Genomic DNA, 26639 nt, shown 5'->3' with positions numbered 1-26639 from the left:
GGCTGGGCAGAGGCGCTCCTCACATCCTAGACGATGGGCGGCCGGGCAAAGGCGCTCCTCACTTCCCAGACGGGGCGGCCGGGCAGAGGCGCTCCTCACTTCCTCCCAGACGGGGTGGCGGCCGGGCAGAGGCGCTCCTCAATTCCCAGACGGGGCAGTCGGGCAGAGGCGCTCCTCACATCCCAGACGGGGTGGCCGGGCAGAGGCGCTCTTTACTTCCCAGACAGGGCGGCCTGGCAGAGGTGCTCCTCACTTCCCAGACGGGGTGGCCGGGCAGAGGCGCTCCTCACTTCCCAGACGGGGCGGCCGGGCAGAGGCGCTCCTCACTTCCCAGACAGGGCGGCCGGGCAGAGGTGCTCCTCACTTCCCAGACGGGGTGGCCGGGCAGAGGTGCTCCTCACTTCCCAGACGGGGCAGCCGGGCAGAGGCGCTCCTCACATCCCAGACGATGGGCGGCCGGGCAGAGACGCTCCTCACTTCCTATACGGGATGGCGGCCGGGCAGAGGCGCTCCTCACATCCTAGATGATGGGCGGCCAGGCAGAGACGCTCCTCACTTCCTAGACGGGGCGGCCGGGCAGAGGCGCTCCTCACTTCCTAGACGGGGTGGCGGTGGGGCAGAGGCTGTAATCTTAGCACTTTAGGAGGCCAAGGCAGGCGGTTGGGAGGTGGAGGTTGTAGCGAGCGGAGATCACACCACTGCACTCCAGCCTGAGCAACATTGAGCATTGAGTGAGCGAGACTCCGTCTGCAATCCCAGCACCTCGGGAGGCCGAGGCGGGCAGATCACTGGAGGCCAGGAGCTGGAGACCAGCCCGGTCAACACGCGAAACCCCATCTCCACCAAAAATACAAAAACCAGTCAGGCGTGGCAGTCAGGCACGCCTGCAATCCCAGGCACTCAGCAGGCCGGGGCAGGAGAATCGCAGGAGCCCGAGGCAGGGAGGTTGCAGCCAGCCGAGATCATGGCAGTACAGTCCAGCTTCAGCAACAGAGGGAGACCGAAAAAAGGAGAGGGAGACCAAAGAAAGGGGAGGGGAAAAAAGGAGAAGGAGACCGAAGAAAGGGGAGAGGGGGGAGAGGAAAAAAGAAGGAGAGGGAGACCGAAGAAAGGGGAGGGGGAGGGGGAGGGGGAGAGGGAGAGGGAGGAGAGGGAGAAAAAGTAACTATTTTAAAGGAAGGGCAACATGGGGAAGAAAAGAGAGAAGAAAAGAAGAAGTGGCCGGGCTTAGTGGCTCACGCCTGTAATTCCAGCACTTTGGGAGGCCGAGGCAGGCGGATCACAAGGTCAGGAGATCGAGACCAGCCTGACCAACCTACAACCAGCTTTAACAGGATTTATTTACATACTTGGTTTTGAGTAAGGCTGTGTATCCCACTGAGTTAGATACAAATGGATTTTTAGATCATTCATTTCATCTGTTAAGTAGGGTTGTATGGTTCATTTAGATGTCCAACTATGGGTACCTAAAATAGTATTTTGGTTTTGGCATAATCAGTGTTCTTTCTCTCAACGTTAATTGGATAATAGTCTCTTGATCATACTTTGATTGTGTAAAAAATTTTACATTTTTAATTTTTAAAAATTTTAATATTTTTTGAATAGTTAATAAACTTACGTGGTTAAAAATATAGGAGAGTATATGGTGAAAAGTCTATCCCTACAAAGTGTCTCCTGACCTTTGTTTTCTCTCTCTAAAACAGTATTGCTATACCCGTTTCTGGTATCTTCTTAAGATGTTTCGTGTATATATAAGTATACGTCTGTGTGTTCTTTTTTCCCTTTTATCACAAATATTGCATACTGTTCTGAATCTTTTAAATATCAGTGTATTTTGGAGATTGTTCCATATTGCATAAAGAGCTTTACTCATTTTTAATTATTTTCTTTTCCTCTGCACACTGTTCTACCATATGTATATATCATGTCTTTAAGCAGTCCCATACTGATGGGCAAATGGATTGTTTCCAGTCTGCTGTTGTTTACAAACAATGATTCCATGGTTAACCTTTAGCATATGGCATTTCAAGCACATACGAGCGTGTGCATAGACTACCTTCCTGGAAGTGAACTCCTGGATGGTCAGAGGATATGTGCATGTGTAATGAACTCTATCAAAGCTGAAACAATTTACACTCACACCATCAACATATGAACATTTTGGCAAAATTTAAATTAGGGATTTATTTTCTTCTGCCCCTCCTTAGCATACTGTTAATTATACTTTAACAGGGTGTATTCGGGTAATGCAAACTAAACATTTTATTAAGTTAAATCAGTCGCTCTTAATGAGGGATGTGAAATAGAATCACTAGTGGAATCTTCATAATACACGTGCATTGCCCACACCTCATGTCTACTGAATCAGAATCTTGACTGGGCAAGCTCAGGTAGGCCTGGCACCTGTATTTTGAAAGGCTATGTAGTTAATTACTATGTAGACAAACACAAGCCCCTTCTTGTATTTGAAACTATCATGTTAATAAACCAAAGAAATTGCGTAAGTTTGAAGGGTAGTATAAAGCTTGAGGGCATAATACTTCAATTTGTTTTATTTAATTACTTTGCAGTTTTTTCACGTCAACAAACATTTACTGTACACCTGTGATACACAGTAAACACTGTGTCAGGCATGGGAATGGGACTATAGGGGTGACCGTTCATGTAATTCAATCATAGGTTGGTATTTTGGTTATGCTTTATTATTGTTTCACATAAATGCAATTTAACAATTTGGCATGAAGGTAAACTATTATTGTAAAGGAATTTTAAGACAGAAAGGCCTATATCAAGCCCTTTAAGCAGATTTTGGATATTTTCTTTTAAAAGTATATACATTATAACTTATAAAGCATATAGTCTTTAAACTCTTTTTCTCGCTGACAGTGTTAACGGCTTCTTTCTCTTAGTTTAGTATGAAGATGCTATAGGTTATGCCGTTGTAACCCACAGTGTAGAGTCTCAAGTCACCACCAGGTGTCAGAATGTGCTTACTTATTGTCATACTACTTCCTGGCCAAAGTGTGCTGTTAGGCAAATTGTGACTTCTGGCATATTCTGTTTCTAATGGCATATTCTGTTTTTAATATTCATACTATTTTGAAAGAAATATTTCAGTTGTACAGAAAAGTATCTTTCAGTGATGTAGACATTAGCTTATATAATTTTTCTTCATTTCTAAACCACTATTAAGTTGCTGTTTTGTGATAATTAGCACATAGCCTAAAATCAAATATAATAGGAGCTCTGAAATGTATGAGAGTAACTATGCTTCATGAAGTCATCCAAATACCCCTTTTTCTGAATATTTTTGTTACAGTCATAACTTTCTTCAATTTTAGAGTAGGAAAATTTAAAGGTTATATGGTCTGGTAAGCCTCATGTGGGTATTGGATATATTCTAGCCCCATAAGAGGCTTTAAAAAACTGTATGGATTCTTCTTCTCAGAATGTGATATATTCATGCCCAGGATTATAAACTTTCCCTAGTTGAACATCACTAATTATCATAAGAGTTGTGGGTGGGAGATATTCCTGAGGGAAAAGAGTTGTTCAGATAAATGGGACAGAGACAGGAAAATATTATTGAGGCGTATTAAATTCAGTCACTTCTATTTGTACCTTATACGACTGCTAGTTTGGTCCAGTGGGATCAGGAGGCTTGAGGACCACAGACAGTTCTTGGAGCTGGGTAGTGTTTTCTGAAATTGCTGGAAGTATATTTATTTGGGGGAAGGTTCAAAAAAACCTTGTTGGAAAAGAAAGACTAAGGTCAAAGCTAAAAAAAAAACAAAAAAAAAAAAAACAAAAAAAAAAACAACAACATCATGTGAAATCAGATCTAAAGGGCATTTGCTAGGCCAAAAACAGAAGGCAAGGTTAGGTTAAGCAGCTGGGTAAATATAGGAACAGGAAACAAAACTCTAAATTTTCAGGATTTCAGCTTTGACCAAGGATGGAATGCCTTTGTGTTGGATGCTAGCTGCTTGATTGTTGGATAAGTTTCTGAAGCTAAAGATAAATTTTTGTAGAGTAGAGGAGACAGACCTTGAAAGCTTTAAACGATTAAGCTGGCATCTCCCAATAGAACCTGATATTCCACGGAACTTAAGGGAAATGCGTATCGTATTCGTTATCCATTTGCTGCATAACAAATTACCCCAAAACATAGTAGATTAAAACAATAGTATTTATCATTATCTCACAGTTTCTGTCAGTCAGGAATCCAGACACATCTTAGTTGTGTTCTCTGTCTTAGAGTTACAAGGCCGTGATCATGGTGTCAGCCAAGGCTTCAGTCATATCAGGACTCAACAGGGGAAAAATTCCCTCCCAAGCTCATTCATGTGGTTGTTGGCAGGATTCTGTTACTTGTGAGCTGTTGACCTGAGGGTTTTCAGTTATTCACTGGTCGTTGGCCAGAGACCACCTTTAGTTCTTTGGCCATGGCCAGTAGCTAATAAAGTACATTAGACACACAGAGAGAGGGGGAGAGAGAGAGAAAGAGAGAGAAGCATGATGGATTGTCAGTCTTTTATAACTTAATCTCAAAATATGACATGGCATCACATTTGCTGTATTCTGTTGTTAGAAGCAAGTCACTAGGTCCGGCCCACCCTCAAGTAGAGGGGATTATAATGGGTGTGGTACGAGAAGTGGGGATCATGGGAACTATTTTAGAAGCTGTCTGCCACACAGACCAACTGGTATCTCTTCCATTTAGGTGGTGCCCTGGTCATAGTCATTGTTAAATACTTTTAATATCATCCCTAGTGTCACAATTTTTTTCAGAATTGGAGCTAAAATTCATATCAACTTTTGATATTGATTTTCTTCACAGCCAAATAATATGTATACGTGGAAGAACACAAACATCTCACCAGACTTCAAAGTCCATGAGGGTAATGATAGTGTTGAATTTTTTTTCTCACGATTGATTTTTTTTTTTATTACCTAACATAATGTCAGGCACTTGTATGTTTGTTGAATTAAAGAGCTTATAAAGTATTTTATCAGATTATAAAATAAAATGAAATTAGCTTCCTCTTTTGCTTTAAAAAGAGCAATACAATTGGCAGTTAAGGGAAAGAAGCAAAGGGTGATATAAATTATCACCTCCCCTCTAAAAAATCCTGATAGGCTTCAATGTCATTACGTCATTGCTAACATTCACCATTAGACTCTCAAGAATGTCACGTTAAATCTTGGCCTGCTCTTTCTTAGAAAGATTGTTTCTTACACTTTCAAAGTCCTCTACTGCCTGACACACTCGCTTATATGGTGTATAGCACACTAAGCTGGAAATCATTATCTTCTGCCCTAAACCAGCTACTCTCCTATCCCTACCCACTAACCTAATTTTTTACAGTGTTTTTTTTTTCCTGTATTCCTACTTTTCAAAACCTTAAGGTTACCTTTCAACCCTTTCCCTCTCCCTTTTGAACCAAGTTACCAAATCATCTTTATTCTTTGTTTTTCACTTCTTTTCCACCATAATCTCAGTTTACTACCTTAAAATAGAAAATAGTTTCCATAAGCAAGCCCTCTCCATACTCTACTTCTTAGCTAGCTAAATCTTCCTAAAACCCTGATTATATTTTGTCTTTTTCCTCACTTAATGCTCCAGTGATAAAGCCTTCACTCTTTAACTTGTCACAGACCCTTTCCTGTTTCTCCATTTTATTATCCCATCATTCTTTGACCTAGGCACCCCACATTGTCCTCTGCCTACCTTTCTTTATGTTATCCTGTGTCTACTTCTCAATTCATATTTTTATTTATCTTTGTCAGGGGTAGATCAAGGTTTTGTGAGTCCAGATGCCTAATCTTCTGAGACTTCTTTAAGAAAAAGAATATGATACTAAGAATACAGGATTAGGGACAGAGCTTGTAAAGGGCCCAAGAAAATGCGGGGCCCTGAAGCTCAAGCTTCATTGGTTTCACAGCACAACAGCTCCAGCCCCTCTGTGTTGCTTTAGCCAAAGGTTAAGTTTACCTCCTCCAGGAGGCCTTCTCTGATAACCTCAGCTGACACTGATATCCCCCATCAACTGACTGAAGGCAAGGATCTTGTCTTATACCACTTTATAGTTTCCTAGAGTCTTACATTTTGAATTTAGTGATAACTGAAAAACTACCCCTTATTTCTTAAACTATTACACAGGTAATCACATAGAGTTTAAAAGTTTCTTAAATACATGTAATTTAAAAAGTAGTTGTTCATGAAGTGTTAAGCTGCTGTTAGAGCCCTGAGTAAGTTTTTGTTATGTGCTCTAGAAGATTATATCAATGAAATTTCTTTGTGTACTCTATTTTGCTCTATGTTTATATATGCCATAGCCTTATTTTTAGAGGCCGGGTTTTATACCAATCATATATGATCTTTTCAGTTGACATGCAGTGGATATGAACATTTATTATTCTAAGGAAAGTTTTACAAAATGTGAAAATTACACAATGATTGATAATTACAGTGTTGAGAGAATCATATGCTGAGATTTCTTTCTTTGTGTTGCTATCATTCTTTACATTTCATGTCTGTGAGAAACCTATTTATTTTCTGTGTCTACTTTGCTCTTCCAGGACTTACCCAAGAAGGTCTTTTTAGGGTGAATGGTAATGTGAAGGTGGTGGAACAACTTCGACTGAAGTTCGAGAGTGGAGTGCCCGTGGAGCTCGGGAAGGACGGTGATGTCTGCTCAGCAGCCAGTCTGTTGAAGCTGTTTCTGAGGGAGCTGCCCGACAGTCTAATCACCTCGGCGTTGCAGCCTCGGTTCATTCAACTCTTTCAGGGTTAGTACAATAAATCCTTTAGGAGTTAAAACAACTTTATTAGGCCAGGCACGGTGGCCCACACCTATACTCCCAACACTTTGGGAGGCTGAGGTAGAAAGATTGCTTGAAGCCAGGAGTTGAAGACCACCGTGGGCAACCAAGCAAGACCCCCATCTCTACAAAAAAAAAAAAAAAAAAAGTCAGAAAAAAAACCCAGTTTTATTTTTAGTAAACATACTAAATATTTAAAATTTAAAAAACGTTTAAGTATTTGTGGTCTTTCCATAACTACCACCTTGTTATTTTACTCCAGGCCCTCATCACCTATGTAAAATCATACTAGACCGATTATGAAATACCGTTATTAAATGAAATTTCTGATACCATTAACATGTGACTACTTCAGTAACATAATATTGAAAAGCCCTGATGCTTTTGGTCCAAAGACATGTTTTTCTGACTAATGACTGTCATAAAAGGAGTGAGATCAAGAATAATTTAGAAAACATTAGAGAACAATAAAGGAAATATTCATTAAATTGTGGTTGCTTAGTGACCTTTGAGACTGAAAGCTCACTGGAGTACTTGCTTTTTTTCCTAAGCAAGATTGAGTCCTAAAATAATTTTGTTCATTTTGTGAGGTAAAAATTGATTTTTGACTGTAGTATTAAGTGATTTCATATGAAAGAACTTGCTTTTTTGTTTTTTTTTTTTTTGAGGTGTAGTTTCACTCTTGTCACCCAGTGCAGTGGCACGATCTTGGCTCACTGCAACTTCTGCCTCCTGGGTTCAAGCAATTCTCCTACCTCAGCCTCCCGAGTAGCTGAGATTACAGGCACCCACCACCATGCCCGGCTAACTTTTGTATTTTTAGTAGAGTTGGGGTTTCACCCTGTTGGCCAGGCTGGTCTCAAACTCCTGACCTCAGGTGATCCACCCATCTCGGCTTCCCCAAGAGCTGGGATTACAGGCATGAACCACTGCACCTGGCCAGGAACTCGCTTTTTAAGTGTAGTAATTATAGGCATAATCATTATTGAGTTCTCCCTCCTAAGTGCTGTAAGAAAAATGGTTTACCCTTAAAACCATTTATTTTATTATTTTTCCCAAATTAGAGAAGAAAGGAGAAAATATATTTCCAAAAGTATTAGTTGCCAGATTAAGGATGTTACCTAAAGCCACATTCCTTTACAGCAGTGATGTGCCTATTCGCATGTAGTATGCTAAAGAACAGGATAAGTGAGAAGGCCAGATAGGACAAGTAAGAAAGTACCAGAAATATTTTACCCCATGAAAGACCATTTTGAAATATTAGCTAAAAGTAGTATGGTTGTATCAGAAGAGGACGCTAACTACCTCCACTTGCCATCCCCTAGGGAGGGAGACCTGTCTGTAGCTCCCCCAGGCCCTCATATCAGCAATGCCTCCTGCCCTGGCCTCTTCTCACTTCTCTGCAGCCGCTGGCCTCCCGTGGTGACCTCCAGGCAATCCTTTTGGAAGATTACTCATGTCTTATTTCTTTCTTCAGAGTACCTGGGCAGTCCTCAGGAAACACATCTTTGCCACATTCTTGAAATGGAGGTCAGTCACAAGGCAGAGCCCTGCCTTCTTGTGCTGCCGCCCAGGGCACCCATAGCCAGACTATCTGCATTAGACTCTTTGACGGGTTTTAGACTCTTCAGACTACCCAAGTGATGATCTGATGCCCCTCACTTGGCTTGGGAAAGTTAGAGGAAGCATTATATTTCTCTAGCAAGTCTCTCCCTTTAAAGAAATCCTTACTCTCTAATTTTTAACTTCAAATTTTAACATTGAATTTCCTGCTTAAATATCTTTATGGCCTGTTGATGGCCCAAGGCCTCCAGACCTGGGTTTGGTCTCACCTTAACAAGTTCTATATAGCTCATCTAGCATTTTTGCTTAGAATGAGTGGGCCCATCACAACCTTTATTTTTATCCTTGAGGCCTCAACCCCAAATTGTATTAATTTGCTACATCTGCCCTAACAAAATACCGCAGACTGGATGTTACAAGCCTAAACGAGAGAAATTTATTTCTCACAGTCCTGGAGCCTGTAAGTCCAAGATCAAGGTGCCAGCAGCAGCGCTGGTTTCTCCTGAGGCCTCTCTCTTGGGTGTGCAGATGGCTGCCTTCTCACTGTGTCCGCACGTGGCCTTTCCTCTGTGTGCACTCTCCTGATGTCTCTTCCTCTTCTTATAAGGACACTAGTCCTGTTGGATTAGGGACCCCTATTATAATCTAATTTAACCTTAATTACCTCTTTAAAGGCCCCAAATACAATCACATTCTGAGGTATGGAGGTTAGAGCTTCAACATATAAATTTTGGAGGGAACACAATTCAGTCCTTAACAATGATGCAACAGGAAAAATCCCAGAAGTTTTACCTATTTTCAAACCTATTATTTTTTGTAATCTTAGCTACTTCATTTTTGAAAAAAATGATTCTATTTTTTGAAAAGGCATAAAATCATTGAATTATTAAACATTGTATTTTATTGAAAACAGTGATAAAATATGAAAGCAAATTTGCAGAACAGTTTGTTCTGGTCGTCAACAGTGCTTTTAAGCTTTATATGTCAGTGAGTGACATGTTTGAGGCTTGTTAATTGGAAACTGTATGAACTTTTTCACGATATGTATGAAGATAACCATTCCTTCATAAAGGTGACCATTCCTCCTATTTGGAAACATTAAATCCTTTTTACAAGGAATATTTTATCCATAGGGATGGGAAGTTTTGAGATAAAGTTTGGAAAATTATTGTAAAATAATGTCTACAGGAGTTGACAAATATTTTGTGCTTAATGCAAAATATTTGGTAGTCAGATATCTTTAGTATTCTTAATATTATTCTGTAGTATTCTGTATTATTAAGTATTCTTAGTACTCAAAAATCCTGTAAATTCCAAAGGCTTTTATCACATTTCCAGAATAGTTTTCATTTGATATAAGAATGTACTGTCTTATTATTTTTATTACTATTTATAGAAATATTTTGTTATCGTTTAGGTCTTTGTGAGTTGCCATATTCTTTATGACATGGTTCCTCAGTCATCAAAAAGTTGATAGGCATCATAAAAGCAAGCAGTATCATTCTGAAAGCAAAACTCATTGTATAGTCAGCCTTTAGGTTATGTGAGGTTATGCACAGGTAACAAATTTTGAATGGGAAGAGAGGTTAAATTTTTGCTGTGTTAGCATTATTCTTCCATTCCCTTGAAGTCTCTGGTTAGATTTGAGTCATTCATTAAAAAAAAATTACAGTTAAGCATCAATGACATAAATACGTTCTGAAAAATACATTATTAGGTGATTTCATTGTTGTGTGAACATCATAGAGTATACTTACACAAGCCTAGATTGTATAGCCTACTACACACCTAGGCTATATGGCATAGTCTATTGCTTCTAGGCAATAAACCTATACAGCATGTTACTGTACTGAATACTGTAGGCAGTTGTAATGCAGTAGAAAACACTTGTGTATCTCAACATATCTAAGAATGGAAAAGGTACAGTAGGCCTGGCCTGTGGCTTATGTCTGTAACCCAGCACTTTTGGGAGCTGAGGTGGGCAGATTGCTGGAGCCCAGGAGTTTAAGATCAGCCTGAGCGACATGGCAAAACCGCATCTCTACAGAAAATTAAAAAATTAGCAGGGCATGGAGGCATGCACCTGTAGTCCCAGCTACTCAGGAGGCTGAGGTGGGAGGATCACTTGAGCCTAGAAAGTCGAGGCTGCAGTGAGCCATAATCATACCACTGTACTCCAGCCTGAGTGACAGAGTGAAACCCTGTCTCAAAAGAAATAAAAATAAAAAAGAAAACAGAAAAGGTACAGTAAAAATATAGTATAAAAGATTTTTTTAAATGGTACACCTGTCTAGGGCATTTACCATGAATGGAGCTTGCAGGACTAGAAGTTGCTCTGGGTGAGTTAGTGAGTGAGTGGTGAGTGAATGTGAAGGCCTAGGAGATTACTGCACCACTGTAGGCTTTATAAATCTTGTACACGTAAGCTAAACTAAATTTACTTAAAAATTTGTTTTGTCTTCAGTAATAGACCTTAGCGTACTGTAACTTTTTTACTTTATAACTTTTTAACTTTTAAAAACCTTTTGATTCTTTTAAAATAACACTTAGCTTAAAATACAAATACCTTGCATAGCTCTACAAATTGTTTTCTTCATATAATTTTAATATTTTTCTATTTTTAAAATTTTCTTTTTTCTTTTTTTACTTTGTAAAATTGTTTTTTTTTTTTTAAACTAAGACATAAGCACAGATGTGAGTCTAGGCCTACAGAGTCAGAATCATCAATATTACTACCTTCCACCTCCATATCTTGTTCCAATGGAAAGTCTTCAGGAACAGTAACACTCGTGGAACTGCCATCTCCTACAATAGCAATGCCTTCTTATGGAATACCTCCCATAGTACCTGCCTGAGTGTGTTACAGTTAACATACACATGTGTGCATATATATATGTATGTATGTATATATATATGTGTATCTGAGTCTGTGTTACAGTTAATATACACATGTGTATATATGTATGTTTATGTGTATCTGAGTCTGCGTTATAGTTAACATACACATGTATATATGTATGTATATGTATATGTGTATCTAAGTCTGTGTTATAGTTAACATACACATGTATATATGTATATGTTTATCTGAGTCTGTGTTGCAGTTAACATACACGTATATATGTATATGTGTATCTGAGTCTGTGTTACAGTTAATTTTATATATATATAAACTTCATACATATAAATAGGATGAGTACACTCTAAAATGCACTTTATACATATATATATAAATAGAATGGGTACACTCTAAAATAATAAAATGTATAGTATAGTAAGTTTTCACTTAATGTTGTTGACAGTTTCTTGGAAACTGCAACTTTAAGCAAAATGATATATTGAGAAATAAATTGTATCACAGGCAGATTGATACAAACAAAAGTTAAGTATCAGGGTAACCCGCCCCCGATAATTCAATGTGAGTCCTTTTGTATTTTTCCTAAGTGTCAGCCGGTCTGAGAAATAAAGGAAAAAAGAATACAAAAGAGAGAAATTTTAAAGCTGGGTGTCCGGGGGAGACATCACCTGTCAGCAGGTTCCGTGATGCCCCCGCAAGGCACAAAACCAGCAAGTTTTTATTAGTGATTTTCAAAAGGGGGAGGGAGTGTACAAATAGGGTGTGGGTCACAGAGATCACGTGCTTCACCAGGTAATAAAATATCACAAGGCAAATGGAGGCAGGGCGAGATCACAGGACTGGGGCGAAATTAAAATTGTTAATGAAGTTTCAGGCACACATTGTCATTGATAACGTCTTATCAGGAGACAGGGTTTGAGAGCAGACAACCGGTCTGACCAAAATTTATTAGGCAGGAATTTCCTCGTCCTAATAGGCCTGGGAGCGCTACCGGAGACTGGGGCTTATTTCATCCCTTATCTGCAACCATAAAAGACAGATATTCCCAGAGCGGCCATTTTAGAGACCACCCCCTAGGAATGCATTCCCTTTCTCAGGGCTGTTCCTTGCAGAGAAAAAGAATTCAGCGATATTTCTCCTATTGCTTTTGAAAGAAGAGAAATATGGCTCTGTTCCACCCAGCTCTCAGGCAGCCAGACCTAATGGTTATCTCCCTTGGTTCCCTGAGCATTGCTGTTATCCTGTTCTTTTTTCAAGGTGCCCAGATTTCATATTGTTTAAACAATTTGTGCAGTTAATGCAGTCATCGCAGGGTCCTGAGGCGACATACATCCTCAGTTTATGAAGATGACAGGATTAAGAGATTAAAGTAAAGACAGGCATAGGAAATCACAAGAATATTGATTGGGGAAGTGATAAATGTACATGAAATCTTCACAATTTATGTTCAGAGATTGCAGTAAAGGCAGGTGTAAGAAATTATGAAAGTATTAATTTGGGGAACTAATAAATGTCCATGAAATCTTCACAATTTATGTTCTTCTGCCATGGCTTCAGCCGATCCCTCCTTCGGGGTCCCTGACTTCCCACAATAGTTAAGTTCTGATGGCATGATTCTGGTTACAAAAACATCACCAAACTTCTAATTGAAGACCCAGAACACTTCTGTTATTAAACATTGAAATAAATGTGAGGTACACCTACATTTAAGAAATACTTTTTAAAAAATAAGAATTATTTCCCCAGTTTTTGGTAAATAGTGAGTGATGGCTGTCATAGTGGTGATGGGTTAAATCAAGGAATAGGTATTTGTGAAGTAAAAGTTGTCAGCAGCACCTCTTCCCACCACATAGTTCAAAATCAATGACAGATATGGCAGGCTCACTGAGTGCGTTCCTACTGCATCGTTTATTGTCATGCATTTGTAGGATTATTGTCTACAGATTTTTATTTTACAATCATTTGTATTCATTCATTTATTCATTCATTCATTTTCTAACCTGCCTTTTCCAATTCAGGGTCGTGAGTGGGTGGAACCTACCCCAGCAGCTCAGGCGCAAGGCGGGAGTCGACCCTGAATAGGACATTATTGCACAACAGGGTGTACTCACCCCCATGCCAACACTCACTCAGACTGGGAACATTTAGACATGCTGATTAACTGGTCATGCCCATCTTTGTACCCAGAGAAAACTCATGCAGACCTGGGGAGAAGGCACAAACTCTGCATAGACAGTGGCTTTGGCTGGGAATTGATTATTTTTTTCTCATCAGCATTAGAACAAAATGACTTTGAACGAAATGTCATTATACTTGCTGTATAGTAACTACATAAACCAGTAACATAGTCATTTATTATTGTTATCAAGTATTATGTACCGAGTGTAATTGTGTATGCTATACCTTTATAGGACTGGAAGCCAGTAGGTTTGTTTACACCAGCATCACCACAAACACATAAGTAATATGTTGCAGTAGGACGTTATGATGGCTATGACATCACTGGGCAATAGGAATTTTTCAGCTCCATTATAATCTTATAGGACCATAGTCATATATGGAGTCCCTCAGTGACCAAAACATCATTATGCAGTGCGTGACTATAATTGAGCAACTACTAGTTATGTAAGCTGCCAAATAGAGGGAATAATGTATGCATTAGGCATCAGACAATATAGCCTCTATAAAATAAACTTATTCTTTCATAATTCAGATAGAAGATAGGTAAAAAGGGTTACTGTGTTTTTATATATATATATATATATATATATATACACACACACTGTTATATATATATGTATATACTGTGTTATATATATATACACTGTGATATATATATATATACTGTGTTATATATGTATATATTTTATTGTCTCTATAAAATAAACTTCCTTCTTTCATATTTCAGATGAAAGAAAGGATTACTGTGTTTCTTGTTTATCCTGTCTGTGGTACCCTTATAGTACAGGGTGGACGTTGCAACTGAGCACCCTGAAGCCAGGGATGGTAAAGCTCTTTACACATAGTTGAATGGGTTTTGCTTTTAATGCCCATTAAGAGCAGATGCTGCGCTTGCCAGTAAACAGTATTCTCATCTCCCACCCTTTCTACTATACATTAATATATGATAAAGTTGTTTTGATGTAATTTCCTCAGGGGTGACTACCCTGCTTTCATAAATCCATCCTCATAATAACAGATTAAATTGTTTTCTTAGTATTCTGTCACAACTCAATGCTACATTTCTTTTTTTTTAATGTTGTTGTAGGTCTTTGAATTATATCCTGTGTAAAGAGCAAGTGATTTCATAGTTGAATATGCTTAAAATTTTTCAGATCAAAGTCCTGTCTTCCATGCTTTATAGGATGGAGTTCTGGAGCCCTAAGTATTTTTTCAGACATTTAGGCTAAACCAAACTGCCAGCGAGAACAGTCTGGATGTCTGTAAGCTTCCCTGACCCCTAACATCTTGTAGATGAACAGTGGCCCTCCATGGGAGAAAACTGTTTAAATTCATTCATTTCTATAACAAATTATCCACTTTGGATGTGTCTGATGTCTGAAGCTCTGAGATCGTATGGGTTTTAGTTAACAAATCAGTATACCTGCATGACAGATTTTTATCAAAGACTTCTTTCTCTATTTGATTTCTTCCAGAACCTTTCACTTCTTTCAGAGGCCTCACAACCCCTCTCAGAGGTTTAGACAATTCATATTTAAGAGACACACTCGAAGGGACCTTCAGTGATCATCCTTTCCTATTGCCATGTTAGGCTTCTCTCTGACTACAGCAACTCATCTTCCTTAATCAAGGTTTATAGTATGATTATCTCAGTGTGGTGTATTCCATGCCTTTTGATCTTTTATCCTTATGTTGGTAGGGCAGTAGTATATGTACTTTTTATTTTTGTAATCATATGTGTGTTTTGGAAATAGGTGTGAATTGTAAGCCATAAAAAGATTGCAGAAGAGGATTCATTTAATTTAGGATTAACTAGAAATATTTTTAATTGACTGTTCCCTGTGGAAAATTCTTCTCTAATATAAATGTAAGTAGTTCTAGATCATAGTTGAGTATTTTTATTGTTATTTGATGACTTGGAATTAGATCCTCCATCAGTATTTTTTTTAGTAACTTCTAAATAGATACTGAGTAATACAAAGAAATGAAAAATTAAACATCTTAATTTTAAGGAGTGTGTGATTTAATTGAGGAAGTAGAAGATATGTTGTATATATTCTACAATAGTGCTTTAAATGAACAATAAAAACATCCAGTCAGTGGTAACTAACAAGGAGGGAAGAAAACCAGCCTGGATTATGGTGGTCAGAAAACACTTTGTGGGAAAAATAAGATTGGAGACAACATTAACTTGTATGGAGAGGAAAATCTTTTAAGTGAGTTAAGGGCATGAGCAAAAACACTGTAAGACAGAATTATCTGACAGAGCTATCTGTAGCTAGAAGAGATTAGCAAAAGATACTATTGAAAAAGTAGGTTGAGGTTAGGTGGTATAGGGTCTTGAATATTAGTGTCAAGAAATTAATATTTATATATAAATAATAAAATGTTTAAGAAAGATCTCATATAATAGAAGCAGTATGTTAGGCAGTGCTGTGTAAGATGGTTAGATGGGAAGATGCTACATGCAGAGAGAACATCTAGAAGGCTAATAGAAATCTAGGTCATAGTCCTACAACCATCTGTATCAGATAAATAGTTGGCAATGGAAATTTTTTAAATTGTTGTAAATATATACGTAACATAGCATTTACCATTTTAACCATTTTTAAGTACAATTCAGTGACATCAAGTATAATCTCAGTGTTGTGCAACCATCACCACTATCCAGTGCCAATACTTTCTTTGTCATCATTCCAAAAAGAAACTCATCATGGGATTTTAAAGGAAGGTTACCAGAGACAGACAGAAAACATGAACAGAACATCGTAGCTGGTAATTATTAAGATAATGAGGATGGCCAGGCATCGTGGCTCACATCTGTAATCCCAGCATTTTGGAAGGCCAAGATGGGAGGATCACCTGAGGTCAGGAGTTTGAGGGCAGCCTGGCCAACATGGGGAAACCCTGTTTCTACTAAAAATACAAAAATTAGCCGGGCGTGGTGGCAGGTGCCTGTAATCCCAGCTACTCAGAAGGCTGAGGCAGGAGAATCACTTGAGCCAGGAGATGGAGGTTGCAGTGAACCGAGATCGCACCACTGCACTTCAGCCTGGGCAACAGAGCGAGACTCCATCTCAGAAAAAAAAAAAAAGATAATGAGGGTAAGAAAAGTCAGAGGTTTTGAGATGACCTAAGAAAGTGTGTTAGGAAGGCGTAGTCTGGTGGCCTGACCCTGGTGTCTGTACCTTTGATGGGGTCCACAGAACCACATGATGGCAGAGGGCCAGTTTATCAGATGGTTGTGAATACATACTAATAATCAGGAAGAAATTTGTGAGGTGAGGTTATAGTAGCACCAGGGAAAGATCCCTGCAAACTTAATGTTTAGATAAGGCCAGAGGCAACTACTGTTCCTTTGTCTTCAGTTATTCAAATCTTTTCTTTTCTATCTGTACACAGGGTAGCACTTTTACATTTTAAAGTGCTTCAGCTCCTCAGACCTGATCTTTTGTCCTGAAAGGAAGAGACAGTCTTCAACTTTCTAGGAACTTTCTGTGGCTGCCTAATGCTCTTTGCCTACCTCCAGGCAAATTTGGGACTTAGCCCAAAGGCTCAGGTGCTGTCTGTTACACTTGGTAGTGTCAACCTTAAATGATGAAATTCAGAAAATATGATTAAGTTTAGAGTTTATTCGGTACAAAGCCTGGGGATAACCACTCGGGAAACACAGACTCCAAAGGAATGGGGACAGAGGTTCAAAGTAGAGAGGTTAAAGTTTTACTTATATAGACAGAGGCAGAGTAGTTTAGCAGGGTTTCAAATTTTTCCATACAAGGTCAGTACATACTGTATAGAGAACCCCTGACATAACTATCTCCATCTTAGAAAACGACTCTATTTTATATTTCACAGGACACATTGCCGACAAGGATAAGATCTTTTGCTTAATAAACAAATAAAAAATAAAGATTGTGTCCAACCTGATATGGACACAAACAGGCACCAGTTCCTACCAGTTCTCACCAGAGGACTCTGTGACTATAAAAGATTAGGTCTTCAGTAGCTCAAAAGGGCCGTCTTAACTGACACTGTCTTGTAGTTACTCATGATTAAGAGCTTGGCATCTGTTGCCGAAGGTTCTGCCACCTAAAATACTCTTCCTTGCAAGACCAACAGACGGCTCAACCCAGACTAGGACTCCTTTGGTCTTCTTCACTCTCCCTGGACTGGTTTGTCAGCCCTTTTCTCCTGTCTCTTCTTCCTCTTGACATTAAATGTTACTTTGTTGTGGAATGTTTAACGTTATTTATACATTGCTGAAGTTTACTATTATATATGGTTTGCAATATTGACTGAGTTGTGGAGTGGTTTGAGCCTGTGTCCCCACAACTCTGACTACCAAATTAACAGGAAGTACTAAGGAAAATTGCCTTCTTGGGAATTCCATGTAGCTCATGGCTTTTGTGATTGGAATAACATTAATAAAAGCCTGACACTGTGGAAAGACACAGAAATGTGTGGACCTGGTTATCTCTAACCTTGCATAGCTCATAGCACATGCATTATAGCAATTTGATTGATTATAGCTTGTTACAGCCCAGGGAAGACTGCTTTAACATTCTGTAAGGAGAGGTAATGGTGTTGAAGGGAGTCTTATCTCTGGTACATTTGGGTCTTTCCTAATCATCTGCAGTACAGGAATACAGAGGAAAGTTAATCTATAATCAGAGAAGCAGAAGTTGCAACTGCATGCTACGTGACTCAGGCCACATATTCTCATTTCTCTTAAGGCTCAAATAATTTAAAGTTCCAACAGCTTTTAGTTTGAATTATTTAATTTAATTTCACAATAGGATCTGATGATTTCGTGGTGGAGACTTTATTAAATATCTGTCTCAGAGATCGTGCTTTTTTTTTTATTTTTTATTTTGAAGAAAGGGAAAGATCCTGATGTGACATCTTGACAATTGATCCTGTAATAAACATAGTGGAAGTTAACAAAGAAAGATTATTTGGGGGCCATGACGAGGAGTTCATTTTAAATGGATGAGTAAAATGAAGGTCAGTGCTTATGAGAGGGATTAGGACTAAAGATGTGCATTTCATAGTCATCTTTGTAGACTCGTCAGTGTTTATAATTCTGAGCATCAATTATGTTTGGACAATATTGTAGATATAAATAGATAACAATAAACTAATTTATTTATTTCTTTAATCACAATTTAAGTGCCTGTTTTGGGTCAAGATTTTGCCTAGGTGCTTTACTTGTGTTTGTGTTTTTATCTCTATTACAGCTATTCCTACAAATATTTCATAGATAAAGAAAGTGACTATAAATCATGCTGCTATAAAGACACATGCACACGTATGTTTATTGCAGCATTATTCACAATAGCAAAGACTTGGAACCAACCCAAATGTCCAACAATGATAGACTGGATTAAGAAAATGTGGCACATATACACCATGGAATACTGTGCAGCCATAAAAAATGATGAGTTCATGTCCTTTGTAGGGACATGGATGAAATTGGAAATCACCATTCTCAGTAAACTGTCGCAAGAACAAAAAACCAAACACCGCATATTCTCACTCATAGGTGGGAATTGAACAATGAAAACACATGGACACAGGAAGGGGAACATCACACTTCGGGGACTGTTGTGGGGTGGGGGGAGGGGGGAGGGATAGCGTTGGGAGATATACCTAATGCTAGATGACGAGTTGGTGGGTGCAGCGCACCAGCATGGCACATGTATACATATGTAATTTACCTGCACGTTGCGCACATGTACCATAGAGCCTAAAGTATAATAATAATAATAATAAAAAAGAAAAAAAAAAAAAAGAAAGTGAAGCTCAGCTCAGTGAGGGCAAGTTACTTGCCAAAGAACAAGCAGGTAGATTGTGCAGAGTTGGGATCTCCCTGGCTCCAAAGTCCAGCCTTTTTATTTTCTACTGCTTATATTAATCAGCTAGGGCCACCAGAACAGAATGATACAGACTGGGTGGCTAAAACAACAGAAACTTATTTTCTCGCAGTTCTGGTGGCTGGAAGTCCAAGATCAAGGTGCTGGCAGTAGTTTCTGGTGAGGGCTCTTTTCTTTCCTTGCAGATGTCGTCACTTTCTTGCTGTGTCCTCACATAGCCTTTTGTCTGTGCTGGAGTACTCCTGATATCTCTTTCTCTTCTTACAGGGACACCAGCCCTATTTGATCAGGAGCCAACCCTTGTGGCCTCATTTAACCTTCCTTGCCTCCTTAAAGGTGCTGTCTTCCACTATGGGCACATTGGGGATTAGGGCATCAATCTGTGAATTTTGGACAAAATTTAGTCCATAACACTGTGCTTTTTAAAATTTATCAAATTTGATAAATGTTTGAGTGAAAAACAGTAAAAAAGCCTGCAGTGGGATGTTAATTAGATAGTCTCTGGGATATAAATTATTACAGCATTGATTTGTTTCTGTCTCGGAAATCCTTAATGTCTAGTGAATTTAGAAGTAAGGAAAAAGTTTAAAACAAATGACATGCTGTGGAAAAAATGATACTGAGGTGTTTTTTGTGTTTAATATTGATCCTTTTTGAGAATATACTTGTTCGAGTGATGATGACAGTAATGGGTGCCATTAGGTGACTACTTATTGCTTAGTTTAATACCTAGTAGATATTTTGCTTATATCATCTCTTTTAATCTTAGCACCAGCTCTAATGTGATACTGGCAGTATAATCTCCATTTTGAAGAAAGTGCTTATAGCATGTGCCTTAGAGCATAGGCTCTGGCTCCATTCCGATAGATTTCAAATCTCGGTTTGCCATTTGCTCTCTGCATTAGTATGGCCAAGTTACTTACCCTTTTTGTGCCCTAGTGTATCTGTTAATGTATTTCTGTATAACAATGACTCCAAAATTTAGTGGCTTAAATCAGTAAACATGTATCTTCTCTCACAGTTTCTGTGGGTCAAGAATTCAAGTGTGGTTTACCTGGGCAGTTCTGGTTCAAGGTCTCTGAAAGTTGTGGTCAAGAGGTTGGCAGGGGCTACAGGTATGTGAAAGCTTGACTGGGGCTCAAGGATCTTTTTCCAAGGTGGCTTACTCACATGGATGACAATTTAACACTGGGTCTTGGTGAGAGGCCTTAATTCCTTTTTCTGTGGGCTTCTTCAGATGGCTTCTTGAATGTTATCTTAACATGGTAGTTGGCTTCTCCTGGAGCGTGCAGTTCAAGAGAGATGGAAGCTGTCCTTTTAGCTCTAGAAGTCAGATAGAATCACTCTGCCCTGTTTGTTAGGGGCAAGTCATTAATTTGGTCTGTATTCAAGGGGAGGGAAATTAGGCTCCATCTTTTTAAGGGAAATGTGTCAAACTTTGTAGGCATTTTTAAATCACCACACTTAGTTTCCCTGTTAAATGGAGATAATGATATGGACAGGAGGCAGGAGAGCAGAGTCCCTAGTGAGGGCTGCACCCTCAAGCCTGGACCTGTGGCCCTAAATTAGAGCAGGCATTCCTGTTTTTGTGCCTGAATGTTGCTTTCTGGTCTGTCCTGCCCCCCTATCCTGTGCCCATATGAACCCCAGACCTCGGCTGGCAGAAGGACAAGTGGCTGAATGTCGAGAGGAGAAGAAGTGACTGAGTGTCTGAGACTATGGATAGACGCGGCTTAACTTTGGAGAGGAGCCCAGCTGGAGACAGCAGAGCTTCAGGGAAAGATTACCTTCCTCCTGCACCATCCCCTGTCTAGCTCTCCTTCTGCTGAGAGCCACCTTCCACTGCTTAATAAAAAATCCGCATTCACCATCCTTCAAATTCATGTGATCTGTCTCTTCCTGGTTGCCAGACAAGGACCGGGGTACCAAGAGGGCAGGGTGTAAAAGGCTGTCACACTGACTCTCCACTGAGCTGGTTAACACTTAGCCGTCCATGGATGGCAACTGCTAAAAGACCGTTAATTGTAACATACCCCTAGACGCTACCTTGGGGGTGGAGCCCAAAAGTGCTCGCTCTGGCCCCAGCACCTGCTTGCCTGCATGCTCCTCCTCCCACAAGGGGTTTGAGTAAGCAAGCCACACCCCTGTTGCAAGTCCCACAGAGGGGCGCAGGGAATTCTTCCCTCTCAATAGCAGTAGTGTCTACTTCCTGAGGTTGTTGTGGATATTGAAAGATACTAAAGAACTTGGAATAATGCCAGTCACATACTAAATATTTAATAAGTGCTAGGTCAGTGCTTCTCAACAGTTGCAGCCTATAAGAATTGCCTTGGAAGGCACATAGACCAATGGAACAGAATAGAGAGCCCAGAAATAAGGCTGCACACCTATGACCATATGGTCTTCAACAAAGCTGACAAAAACAAGCAATGGGGAAGAGACTCCCTATTCAATAAATGATGCTGGGATAGCTGGCTAGCCATATTCAGAAGACTGAAGCTGGACCCGTTCTTTACACCGTATACAAAATTCAGCTCAAGATGGATTATAGACTTAAATGTAAAACCCAAAACTATAAAAACCCTGGAAGACAACCTAGGCAATACCATCTGGATATAGGAAAGGACAAAGGTTTCATGACAAAGACCAAAAACAATCACAACAAAAGCAAAAATTGATAACTGGGATCTAATTAAACTTAAGAGCTTCTGCACAGCAAAAGAAACTATCAACAGAGTAAACAGACAACCTATAGAATAGGAGAAAATTTTTGCAAACTATGCATCTGACAGAGGTTTAATATCCAGCCTCTATAAGGAAGCTAAACAAATTTACAAAAGAAAAACAACCCCATTAAAAAGTGGGCAAAGGACATGAACAGACACTTCTCAAAAGAAGACGTCATGCAGCTAATAAGCATATGAAAAAAGCTCAACATCACTGATCATTAGAGAAATACAAATCAGAACCACAATGAGATATCATCTCACACCAGTCAGAGTGGCTATTACTAAGAAGTCAAAAATTAACAGATGCTGATGAGGTTGTAGAGAAAAGGGAATCCTTATACACTGTTGATGGGAGTGTAAATTTGTTCAACCGTTGTGGAAAGTAGTGTGGCAATTCCTCAAAGACCTAAAGACAGAACTACCATTCAACCCAGCAAATCTCATTACTAGGTATATACCCAGAACAATAGAAATCATTTTACCGTAAAGACACATGCATGTGAATTTTCATTTGCAGCACTATTCACAATAGCAAAGACATGGAATCAACCTAAATGCCATCAATGATAGATTGGATAAAGAAAATATGATACATATACACTATGGGATATTATGCAGCCATAAAAAAGAATAAGATCATGTCTTTCATGGGAACATGGATGGAGCTAGGGGCTATTAGCCTTAGCAAACTAACATCGAAACAGAAAACCAAATGCTGCTTGTTCTCACTTATAAGTGGGAGCTAAATGATAAGAACTTATGAACACAAAGAAGTAAACAACAGACACTAGGTCTACTTGAGGATGGAGGGTGAGTGGAGGGAGAGGAACAGGAAAGATAACAGTTGGGTACTGGGCTTAATATCTGGGTGATTAAATAATCTGTACCAAAAAAAAAGACATGACATGAGTTTACCTATGTAACAAACCTTCACGTGTACCCCCAAACCTAAAATAAAAGTTAAAAAAAATTTTCTAGAAAGCTTAGAAAACTTTCAGAGATCAAGTCACATTGCAGGCCAATAAAATCATTAGGGGGATGGAACATGGGCATCCATATTTTTAATGGAATCTCCCTTCCCAATGCTTATGTCCCATCTCATCCTCAGCCTTCACTCCTGTCCATTGCTTTCTTGGTTATAAAAAGAAAAGTCATTTTAGTGTGATTCTCCTCATTTTTTCTACTTTAAGCTTAAAATTGGTCTCTTTACACTTTCTCTATTCTAACTTCCCTTTCTCTTCGAATATTTACAAAAGAGTTACGGAAGAATAAGTGTACTTACCTGCCTAATGATTAGAAAGGAGAAGGAAAAGGGAAAAAAGAAATGAATTCAACTTGGAGTTAAGAGGAAGATTTCAAAATCCTTGCCGAAATTAATTGAAACTGTGCTTGAACTTTCTCATCGTTGGCTAAGTTGATAACACAAGATGGGCTGGATTCGGTGGCTCACGCCTGCAATCCCAGCACTCTGGGAGGCTGAGGTTGGTGGATCACTTGATGCCAGGAGTTTGAGACCAGCCTGGCTGACATGGCAAGACCCCATCTCTACTAAAAATACAAAAATTAGCCAGGCCTGGTGGTACATGCCTGTAATCCCTGCTACTTGGAAGGCTGAAGCACGGGAGTTGTTTGAATTGGGAGGTGGAGATTGCAATGAGCTGAGATTGCACCACTGCACTCCAGCCTGGGCAACAAAGTGAGACTCAATCTTACAAAAAAGAAAAGAAAAAACCAGCAGACCCTGGCCAGGTGTGGTAGCTTATGACTATATAATTCCAGCACTTTGCGATGCCAAGGTAGGAGGATTGCTTGAGGCCTGTAGTTTGAGACCAGCCTGAACAACATAGTGAGACCCTGTCTCTACAAAAAAAGAAAAGAAAACCAGCAGATCCCTACCATACCCTTTGGCAGCCCTCAGTTCTTTCTCAGAATGAATAACTTTTAACTGGTTTAGCTGTCGTTTTGGTATTTGCTTCCATTTGATAATATAGTGTTAAATCTTGATTATCCACTTTCAGATATCTCATCACTTCTGCTTATAAAATAGATGGAATTCACTCTGTTGCTTTGCCACTTACTCCCAACAATTTCTTCGAATATTGATATATCACAAATTTAGTTAAATTTATAATTAATGTGTGACTGAATAATTATTTAACAGGGTATATGGTGTGTGAGATATTTTCTGACAATATTTGTCTTTTTTTTTACTTACATGTATATATATATATTTTTCTTTTTTCCCCACTCATTGTGTCACTCAGGCTGGAGTGCAGTGGTGTGGGGTCTCAGCTCCCTGCAACCTCTGCTCACTGCAGCCTCCACCTCCCGCACACCTATAACCATGATTCTGCTGCCTCAGTCTCCTAGGTATCTGGGATTACAGGTGTGCACCAACATACCTAGCTAATTTTTATATTTTTAGTAGAGACAGGGTTTCCCCATGTTGGCCAGGCTGGTCTTGAACTCCTGAACTCAAGTGATCTGCCCACCTCAGCCTCTCAAAGTGCTGGGATTACAGGTGTGAGCCACCATGCATAGCCCGCTTACATAATTTTCTATAAACTTGATGCAGTTTTTTTTTCCAAATTGTTCCAACAACTCCACTGTTAACTTAAAAAAAGTAAGTAATTTATCCATTCTTTATTTCTGTGGTGATTCCTCTTTGGGGCCCTTTTTATTTTCTGCTCCCACCTGTATTGGTTGTAGATGTTATCTTGAGTTTTCCCTCACCAGTGTTTTTTCCTGGACCTACTATTTCCTGGAGTCTTTTTTCTACCCATTATGTTAAACATTCCATGAGTTCCATCAGATTGGAAAGTATTTTCTTTTGGTCTTGAAAATTTTCTTGTATTATCCTTCCTATATTATAGTTTCTTTAAATGACTTATCACTGTCTTTTAATTCTGTTTTCTGTGAAATTTCCTCATTTATTTTCCTGCCAAACCTATTTTTTTTAATTTTAGCTTTTCTATTTTTAATATCCAAAGTAACCTTGCCTTTGATTCCTCTTGCAAAACACCATACTCTTTTAGAACATTCTCGTCTTACTTTTCTGAGGATACTAACAATGGTTTGTTGTTACGTTGTACTTGTTTAAATTTTCTTCTTTTCTCTGTATTATCTGTTTATGGGTTTTCTTTTTGTCTTTACTCAAACATAAAGTGATTCTTAGCTGTTTTGATTTGAGGATAACATTTTGTAAATGGGATCGGGGCTTGTCTCTTGGCACACTTCACTTTGGAAGGATTAGATAGAAAAATGAGAAATTTAGCTGTGTCATTTGGGGATGCCCAAATGTCAGTATGTGAACATCTTTTTCCTTCAGCTACTGAGTTCATCAAGAGCAGGGCTTGGGGGAGGTGGGAAGTAGTATGCTTACTTCCCATCAGTAAGGAAATAATGACTCCTTATTTCTTAGCAGACTTTTCACTAATCTCACATTTTCAAATGTGTTTCTCATGCTAGTCCTTAACTATCTCAGGTATTCAAGAATCCTTTGATATTACCCGGAGACTAAGCCTCAGCACTCCTGTCTGAGCACATGCCTGCCTGGATGCAGGCGGTGTTGGAGGACTTGCTGAGCCTGACAGGCTTGTAAACAATCTGTTTCCAGTCACTTGCATCCACTTCCAAATGTCTTTAAAATCTCATACTCTTCTGTTTTCTCTGCTGTTCTTTTCTTTTCTTTCTTTCTTTTTTTTTTTTTTTTGCCATTGGGTGCTTATACTTTTTAAGTATTATTTTACTGTCATTTCAGTGGAGCCTTGGGAAGACTAGATAAACACATATAATCAATCTGTCTCTTTAAATGGAAATTCTCCCTTGCCTTTTTTTTTTTTTTACCCCCACAACCCATATTTGATTTTAAATGAGACAGAATTTTATAATAGCAGCTGTGCAAACAACATGTGAGAGTTAAGGGCCTGTGAATTTTATCAAATGCTTATGCGCATTGGATAATTTAGACAGTAACTGTTTTTCTTAAGAAAACCACCCTAATAATAGGGCCATTTTAATCAGCACAGCGGCTAATTGTAAATAAATCTAATTTAATAAGCTAATTTGTACCTAAGCCTTAGGGCTTTCTCTTTCTTCATTATATGAGGAACTCACTAGATACCTTGGAGTCAAGCCTGTCTTTTATCTACACTATCTTGATGCCATCTGTATTGTGTTGAGATTAGCTGAGTGGTTTCGACTTGCAAATTTTACAATACCACGTGAATAATGTTGGCCAGATACTAGTTATAAATTGTCATTTCTTGGATAGTATGAACTCCATAACAAGCATATGACATGTTTCCTTCCCTAGGGTAATTTCTTTTTACTGGGAAGCTTCTTTTCTTTTGAAATTACTCAACTTATACAAATATCTGTTTCTGTGAGAAACAGAATCATTATATTAAACTACAAAATTTAACCTTTCCATTTTCAGTGTGTATCTTTTGGGTTTTCTATAAGCAATGCCAAACGTATACACTATTCTTTTTTTCTCAGTAAAGACTTAAACCCAGAGCAAAATTAAAGGTTTGATGTCTACGTATTTGCCCAAGGTACCAATCAATCAGCAGCACAAAGCCTCCACTGGAATAAATTGGAAATGTGGTG

At 39.0% G+C, this 26639-nt stretch overlaps 1 protein-coding gene across 19 annotated transcripts in view; it reads left to right on the top strand.

Annotated features, from left to right (window-relative positions):
* FAM13A (family with sequence similarity 13 member A) overlaps positions 1 to 26639 on the top strand; it is a 331498-nt gene that overhangs the window by 38475 nt on the left and 266384 nt on the right. For 16 of the 19 annotated variants that reach the window (XM_063723517.1, XM_063723518.1, XM_063723520.1 and 13 more), the window contains one exon: positions 6583 to 6792. In XM_063723517.1, coding sequence (XP_063579587.1) covers positions 6583 to 6792 — 210 coding nt within the window. Of the gene's footprint in view, positions 1 to 4840; positions 4902 to 6582; positions 6793 to 26639 lie in introns of those variants that run through there. The other 3 variants (XM_063723522.1, XM_054554159.2, XM_054554160.2) reach the window with 2 other exon arrangements.

Source organism: Pongo abelii, chromosome 3 (genome assembly GCF_028885655.2).
Source record: "Pongo abelii isolate AG06213 chromosome 3, NHGRI_mPonAbe1-v2.0_pri, whole genome shotgun sequence".
Taxonomy (NCBI): domain Eukaryota; kingdom Metazoa; phylum Chordata; class Mammalia; order Primates; family Hominidae; genus Pongo; species Pongo abelii.
This window is presented reverse-complemented; position numbering and strand designations above follow the sequence as displayed.